This window comes from Triticum dicoccoides, chromosome 5B (assembly GCF_002162155.2).
Source record: "Triticum dicoccoides isolate Atlit2015 ecotype Zavitan chromosome 5B, WEW_v2.0, whole genome shotgun sequence".
Classification (NCBI taxonomy): Eukaryota; Viridiplantae; Streptophyta; class Magnoliopsida; order Poales; family Poaceae; genus Triticum; species Triticum dicoccoides.
The window spans coordinates 260678638-260686515 of record NC_041389.1 but is presented as its reverse complement, the minus strand read 5'-3'; the positions used below and the strand labels follow the sequence as shown (position 1 = coordinate 260686515).

General features: G+C 56.1%; 2 protein-coding genes across 9 annotated transcripts; one reads left to right on the top strand and one right to left on the bottom strand.

Annotated features, from left to right (window-relative positions):
• The first annotated feature begins 319 nt into the window (after nt 1–319).
• Nucleotides 320–3290, top strand: LOC119308310. The gene has a single exon (XM_037584416.1). It carries the CDS (start codon nt 379–381, stop codon nt 3100–3102), a length of 2724 nt encoding a protein of 907 aa, XP_037440313.1. The 5' UTR covers nt 320–378; the 3' UTR covers nt 3103–3290.
• A 725-nt stretch (nt 3291–4015) lies between these two features.
• On the bottom strand, nt 4016–7533 carry LOC119305381 (phosphatidylinositol 4-phosphate 5-kinase 6-like). 8 transcript variants are annotated; one of them, XM_037581910.1, is made up of 8 exons: nt 6149–7533; nt 5856–6023; nt 5614–5779; nt 5412–5528; nt 5134–5327; nt 4945–5040; nt 4768–4824; nt 4016–4617 (listed from the first exon to the last, which is right to left on the bottom strand). In XM_037581910.1, exons 1-8 carry the CDS (start codon nt 7417–7419, stop codon nt 4326–4328), a joined length of 2361 nt encoding a protein of 786 aa, XP_037437807.1. In that variant the 5' UTR covers nt 7420–7533; the 3' UTR covers nt 4016–4325. The 8 variants fall into 8 exon arrangements, with proteins under 8 accessions (XP_037437807.1, XP_037437808.1, XP_037437809.1 ...); XM_037581911.1 differs by having other exon boundaries at nt 4768–4828; nt 4955–5040; XM_037581912.1 differs by lacking the exon at nt 4768–4824 and having other exon boundaries at nt 4016–4689; nt 4942–5040; nt 6149–7199; nt 7287–7533.
• Between the last annotated feature and the right edge of the window lie 345 nt (nt 7534–7878).

Here is a 7878-nt window from a genome sequence, read left to right as displayed (position 1 = left end):
TGACCGAATTAGAAAGTACCTGTAAGCGCGGACCTTGCTTTTTCCGTGTATTTTCGATGCCGCCGAAAGCCACCAGTGTGCCACCGCAGTCAATAGCTTCGCACTCACCGTCCTCCCGTCCCCGGCCGCGTCGCCGTGACAAGACCGACGTTCTTACCGCGTCCTCGCTCCCGCGAAATTGGCATGACATCTCCACGATCCCCTCGCGACCATCCAAGAACATTCCTCGCGACCACGGACCATCGCTCTCAAATCTCAATAAAACCACCCCAATTTCGCCACTGAGCAGCTCACATTCAGAGCTTCGCAACAAGCGAGAGCGAGCGTCTGTCTCCGTCCGTCCACGAGCTCTGAACTTCTAGACGCCGGGAGCCGGCGATGGCGGCGCCTGCTGCTCTTGACGTTAGCCTCGAGAGGGTAGCTACGGCACCGGCCGTTCCACGACCCGGCATCGGCGTCGACAGTGCCACCGCGGAGGCGGAGTTCCTCTGGGAGCTGCGCAAGTACGTGCTGCTCCTCGCCACGCTCGCGGCCTCCGTCACCTACTCCGCGGGGCTGAGTCCGCCAGGCGGGTTTTGGCCCGACAACGGCGCCGACGGAGGCGCGCGTCTCGCCGGCGACCCGGTGCTCCTCGTCACCTACCCGCGCCGATACAAGGCCTTCTTCTACTGCAACGCCACCGCCTTCGTCGCCTCCCTCGTCATCGTCAACCTCCTGCTCGTCCGCTCGCTCGGCCACCGCCGGCGGTGGCTGCGCGCGCTCCAGGCCGCCATGCTGCTCGACCAGTTCGGTCTCATGGGGGCCTACGCCGCGGGCAGCTGCAGGGACGCGGCCATGTCCGCCTACGTCTTCGTTCTCGTCGCCTTGGTTGGCTGCTACGTCTCCGCCCACGTCCTCGTCTTCGTGCTCTTCGCCCCGACAGCGCGCGGCGACAAGGTCACGCCGGCCGACAGAGTGGAGCGCGCGCGCAAGTACCTGCTCATCTTCGCGACGCTGGCGGCGACCATCACGTACCAGGCCGGTGTCAGCACGCCGGGCGGGTTCTGGCCGGGCAGCCAGGACAGCGACCACCTGGCCGGCGACCCCATGCTCCGCGTCCAGCACCCGTCCCGCTTCATGGTCTTCTTCTACTCCAACACCACCGCGTTTGTCGCGTCGCTGGTCGTCGTCATGCTGCTCATGAGCAACACCGTGACGCAGCACGGGTTCCGGTCATGCGCACTCTGGGTGTGCACGGGCGCGGCCATGGTGGGGCTCATGGGCGCCTTCGCCTCCGGGAGCTGCCGGAGCCTCAAGACCTCCATGTACGTCGTCGCGCTGGTGGCCGCCGTTCTCCTCTACATCGCCATTCAGGCACTCGTCTTCTTGTGCGAGCCCGTGAAGAATTTGATCCACGACTGGCAACAAGCACTTGACAGGTACCTCAACAAATTTGAGAGATTGGACTTGGAGCAGCAAAATCAGCAGCAAAGCAGAGCATCCGAGCACGGCAATGACGACGCGTACCAGATTCTGAGGAAGTCGCGGATGTATCTGCTGCTCCTCGGGATTCTTGCGGCGAGCGTCACATACCAAGCCGGACTGAACCCGCCGGGCGGCTTCTGGCAAGGCGATGCAGCCGCCGACAGTCGCCACCACTACCTCGCCGGCGACCCGATCCTCCACATCACGTATCCCCGGCGATACCTGGCCTTCTTCTACTGCAATGCCACCGCCTTCGTCGCGTCGCTCGTCATCCTCATACTCCTGCTGAGCAACATACTCAGCACCCAGGGGATCAAGTACTGCGCGTTGCAGGTCGCCATGATCCTGGACCTGTTTGGCCTGATCGGCGCCTACGCCGCCGGGAGCTGCCGGCAAGTGTCCAAATCCGTGTACGTCTCCCTGCTCGTCGTTCCGGTGTTCCTCTACGTCGGCATCCACGTCGTGGTCTTCATGTTAGAAGTGTGGCCGGCTCGCCCGGCATGGATCCAAGCGTTGAGTGAGAAGATGGAGCAGTGCGCACCCAGCTGGCTCAAGGAGCTGTTCGAGCACCCCGAGCAGGGGGAGGAGGAGGCGGACGTCGAACGGACACTGGAGAAGAGGCGGAAGCTTCTGCTGCTTCTTGCAATCCTTGCGGCGAGCCTCACCTACCAAGCTGGCATGGGCCCGCCGGGCGGCTTCTGGCAAGAGAGCAAGCTCGGCCATGTCGCCGGCGACCCGGTGCTCAACGACAACTACCCGCGCCGCTACGTGGCCTTCTTCTACTGCAACGCGACGGCCTTCGTCGCGTCCCTTGCCGTCATCATGCTGCTGGTGAACAGGAAGCTCTCGGCGAGAGGGATACGGTCTTACGCACTGCGGGTGTGCGTGATCCTCGACCTCGTCGGCCTCATGGGCGCCTTCGCCGCCGGCAGCTGCCGGAAGGTGTCGACCTCGATCTACGTCCTCGTTCTGACATTCGCAGTTCTACTCTGCATCGCTCTCCAGGTCACGCTGGTCTTGTCGGAGACAGCGCGAGGACTTGCGAAGAGGCTCCTGTCAAAGCTCGGCGCGGTCGAAGACCAAGCCGGAGGCGACGGGCGGCATGACACGGCCGTCGCCGCCGGAGGGACGCGTGATCTCTGGGACGAGAAGCTGCCCAAATACCTGCTGCTGCTCGCGGCGCTCGCTGCCGCCGTCACGTACCAGGCCGCGATGAGCCCGCCGGGCGGCCTCTGGGGCGACGTCGTCTCGACCGGCCACATCGCCGGCGATCCGGTTCTCGCGAGCAACTACCCCCGCCGGTACAAGGCCTTCTTCTACTGCAACGCGACGTCCTTCATGGCGTCCCTGGTGATCATGGTCCTCCTGCTGATCAAGAGGGTGAGCGACACCCCGCCGGCGCTCTTGGCGCTGCACGCCGCCATGATCCTGGACCTGTTTGGACTCATGGGTGCATACGCCGCTGGGAGCTGCAGGAGGGTGAGGACGTCTGCCTACGTCCTGGCGCTGGTCGTCGGGGTCTCGGCGTACATTGCTGTGCTCGTCGTGGCATCCATCGGCATAGCGGGCCGACTGAGAAGCGCAATGGACTGGCTGACGGAGCAAGTGACACGGTGCTTCTCCGTGCATGATATGTAGAAGAACTTTGTAGAATTGTAGGGTGGCCTGCCCTGGCCCCATGGACCTTGTTTGTAGACAAACTGTAATTGTTTTAGGACTTTTGTTCTCTGTGTAGTTTCTGAACTTCCGTTGGGATCCCAAATGTGGTAGGACCTTGTTTTTTCATCCTAATTGTTTAGGACTTTTGTTCTCTTTGTAATTTCTGAGCTTCCTTTATCAAGAAAAAAATAAGAATTCCGAGCGTTGGGATCCCGATGTAACCTCCGTCCTGTTTCATTAGTCCCGTCCATATTTTGGATCATATATTTTAATCATGATTTTAACTATAAATACTATAAGTAGCAAAAATTAATATCATTTGAAACTACATTTAAATACGAATCCAACAATACATTTTTTGATGACATGCATTAACATTTTGCTAGTCAAATATTTGGTCAAATTCTATCCCAAAATACAACAAGGACTAATAAACTCAAACGGAGATATTAGAAGCATGTTAAAACTTGCCAATATTCAATGTGTATTTGAAAGAGTAATACCACGGTATAATTTTTATAACATATAGTATAGTTCCTATTTTTATGAGAAATTTATCGTCAAAGTGTGACCCTAAATACGAGATCCAATAAACTCAGACAAGGGAGTATCTCTAGCATGCTTTTTTTGAGGGAAGTATCTCTAGCATGCTTGTTAGGACTTCTATTCTCTCTGTAGTTTTTCAGCTTTTGTTGGGATTCCAAAAACAGTTTTCTGAACTTCTTTTGGGATCTAAAATGCAAGTTTGTGAGCTTCTAATGGTTAATTTTGGTAAAAGAAGCTTCTGGTGGTTAATTTAGGTAAAAGGACATATGTTTGGTTTGTAACTAGGTAAACTGACAGTGATGGATGAATTGACCCTATGCGCAAAGAATAGCTCTTTGGAAGAAGAAGAAAACAAGTAGGGAATGGTTACATAAACAATAGTCTCTGTTCTACATGATTTTCATACCAACAGGCATGAATACAGTCACCCTACATCTAATTACATAAGTACAGAGAAGATTCAGTAGATGTACAAAATCTATGAACACATACATGAAGAAGAAATCACTGTGATATCAACGTGCTGCCGTCTACAACCGAAAGAATCGATTATGTTACCTACAAAAGAATACTGGATGGTGGGCAAAGAAGAATCACCAGCCAACTGTTAAGGTCTGCTCTCTTGAGTATAAATTTTCTGTTTGTCAATGGAGTCGCTACTGTACATCCTCCGCGAAAGCCCTGAAAATGAAGTCTCGGAATCGCTTGCAGTACTGCTTCGGGTCGACCGCGGATATGGAGTTGGGATCGTACTGCATGGATTTGTAGGCATGCTCGAGCTTCTTGCTGATATCGTAGTCTTGCAGGATGTCGATGATCCCGAAGAAGAGGATCACATCCTGGAATTCACCCGTGGGCTCGCCGATGAGCAGGGATTCACTTTCAGGATTTCTCACTATGTTCTCCACCCTTGAGGGCATGCTAATGCCTAGTTTTTCTTGTGCTTTTCTGCACAAATGAGGTCCATGTTTGCCAATATCAAGATGAATGCAATGCAGAAGTTGGCATGAAGTGAGCAGCCTAAGATGAGTAAAGGAAAACTGCAATGTAAAGCATCTTATGATTCTTCAAAGCTTCTAAAATGTATGGTGTAAATACCTTTTTTGCTCAGAATCTTCATCCGTGGTAGTAGGTGTGCCATTGTCAGCATTGCCGCTGTCTGTAAGAAGGGAAAAAAAAGAAGAAGAATAAATCAGGCTCGTGGCTTCCAATGTACGTATCTACCGAATAGTTTTCTAATTGCATGTATTTTTAAGAAGCAGTCATGGGGGCAACGTATCTTTGCACCGATCCTTGAAATGAACGCCGACCAAAAGACTGTAATCCATGATCCGCTCCTGCTCCAGCAACTCGCAATCTCTGTCCACTTGCCTGGTAAGAAATATAAAGAGTCATGAGCATAGTGGGTACTTAGGTCTCTTCAAATACAGTTGTGATTCTTTTACGTAAGATTGTTTATAGTACCTGCAGAATTCCTGGAACCAGGATCCTGCTAACCGGAAAATGAAATTGAGATCAAGATCCTTGAGCGTGGTGGTTTCGTCAATCTGATCAAGGGGCTTGTCTGTCATGCGCCCAAGCGAAGATCCTTTCAAGTCAAAACGCCGATGGATTGAATAGCGAGAGCAGAAAAGGTTCCCCATTATCACGAACCGAACCTGCATTCCATATCAAATTACAGTAATATATAAAATCATCTTGAATCTTAATGCACTGACCAATTTCTGCAAGCATCCTCTAACCTTTTTCTGAATGCCCCCTGTGATTTTAACACAGTGCAGGCCAAAGAACTTTGTTATTAGAGTGTTGTCGTAATTGCGGACGTGTTTATAATAGGCCGGAAGCATCCTAAGAAGCACCTGTCGATGATCGAAACCGCAATCCATCTCAGACATGCTTAAAACTTGTGTGTGTGGGCTAGCTAAGGTGGAGAGAAGAACCTACCTTGACCTCTGCTTTCTTCATTGTTTTGATCATGTACTTGTCGTCGTTGGTGAGGTAGAAGAAGCTTCCACTTTTGCCGGGTGATGAGAGCTCCAGGAGCGCATCATCCCCGCATATCGAGATCATGTAATCCGCGGGGTCGACGTCGAAGAGCTTGCGCAATGTCCTGCGTCGGATCACAGAAGAAGAAATTATAGCACCGTGTTTGGAAGCAAGTGAGAGACAGCATGCATGCAGCAGACCTGAAAACCAACGGGCAGTAGTCCTTCCACCGGAAATCACACGATTGGTGAGGCGGCGTGTGCTTGGATCCTTCGGGAGGAAACCTTGTCCACACCTTCTCTTTGGGATCAAATGCTGATGATTTGAGATCCAGTGATGTCGGCGCTGATTGCCTTCCCACAGCATGCCTGTGCACCCAATGGCGGCGGCAAAATGAATATGAATGGATGAGCCGGCAACAACGGAGAGGAAATGGCAATGGATGCAGTGCAGTGATGGTGGTAGCCAAGAAGAAGAGGAAAAGGAAAGAGACCTGATGCCGAGCTGCAAGTTGAGCATGAGCTCGTAGTTCCTGTGCCCCTTTGATATGGTCTCCCCCTGCTTCTTCCCCGGCCTTGGCGGCGCGCGAATGCACGAGAGCGTCCGCGACCATGCCCGGTCTGCCCGAGTGCTGGCATCCTCGACGCCGTCCTCCCCCGCTGTGAGACTGTCGAGGTCCGACACGCTGCTTCTCCGGCGCACGCTCGACACCGACACCCTCCCTTGGTCGGCGCTGACCTCCGGCGGCCGCCACACAGGCTTCTTCAGCACGGCCTCCACCCCGGGCCATGTCAGGATCTTCTGCGATGGCAGCAGAGACACCGTCTTTCCCTCGGTAACCTCCAGCTCCTCCAGCAACTTGGTGATGGCGTCGCGGGGCTCCCGGGGCACGGGCACCGCGGGGCCTCCAGACGGCGGGTAGTAAACGCCCTTGGCGTGCGTGACGCCGGACTCCTGGCACCAGGTGCCGATGTACATGCCGCCGTCGGCCCACCGGAACGTGCCCTGGCCCATGGGCTTGGCGTCCTCCCAGGAGCCGTCGTAGCGGTCGCCTTCTGACCAGATCACGGTTCCGCAGCCGTGCATCTCGCCGGCCTTCCAGGTGCCGATGTACTCGTGGCCGTGGCGCCAGATGTACCGGCCGTGACCGTCCTGCAGGCCGTCGCGCCAGTGGCCGTCGTAGACGTCGCCGTTGGCGTAGGCCTGCGTGCCGCGGCCGTGGCGGAGGTTGTTGGCCCAGAGCCCGGCGAAGGTGTCCCCGAACTCGCCAATGTAGGTGCCCTGGCCGTGCATGTAGCCGCCGGCGAGGTCGCCCTCGTAGGTAGCGCCCGAGGGCCAGGAGAACTTGCCGCGGCCGGCTGCGCGGCCGCAACGCCAGGCGCCCTCATACATGCTGCCGTCCGTCCAGAGGAACTTGCCGGTGCCGTGCGGGAGGTCCCCGCGCAGGTCGCCCTGGTAAAAGTCCCCGCTGTCGAGCAGCTGCTCCGAGTGGCTGGGCTCCCCGAGCGAGGACCCCGCCTCCTCCTCCTCAGCCTCCTCGGCGGCTGCACCGTCGGCGTCCTCGCTGCCGCTGTACTGGTAGACGGTGCTGGAGGAGGTGACGGTGAGGGTTCCAGCAGGGTCAACCATGCCGTCGACGCCGGCGACGGCGGCGGGAAAGGCCGAAGCGCCGCGGCGGATGGTGGTGAGCTTGCGGATGCTGGCCTCCCAGAGGCGGCCGGCCGGCGCAGGGATCTGGTTCATCTTCTTCCCCGTCGACGCCATTGGCGCTATAGGCTAGGTGCGAGCGTGCAGGACGCGGCCGCGCGCGGTCGATCACAAGGACGGAGCCAGAGCTGAAGGTGGAACGAGGGCGTGCATGGCGTCGACGCTGCGTGGTCTCGGGTCCTTCGCATGGGGTCGCGAGTTTTGGGTGGGTAGGGAGGGCTGGGAGGAGTTGTCGGGAGGGGAGGACGGTGCCGAGCCGACCTCGGGGGCGCGACATTTGGAAGGACGCGGGCGGCGCGGAGGCTGTCTGCTCTGCTCCGTCTTTGCTGCTAAACAATAGGGGAGCAGTGCAGTGCAGTGCAGTGCAGAGGGGCACCAGCACAACACAAAACATGGCCGGGCTCTGGGTCAAAACATGGGTGTGTCACGCTTCGGGAAGATACACAGCAAGCTCCACGTACAAGAGACTTTGCATGGGGCAAACTAATCCCCCACCGCCGGTTGCATTTGGCGAAG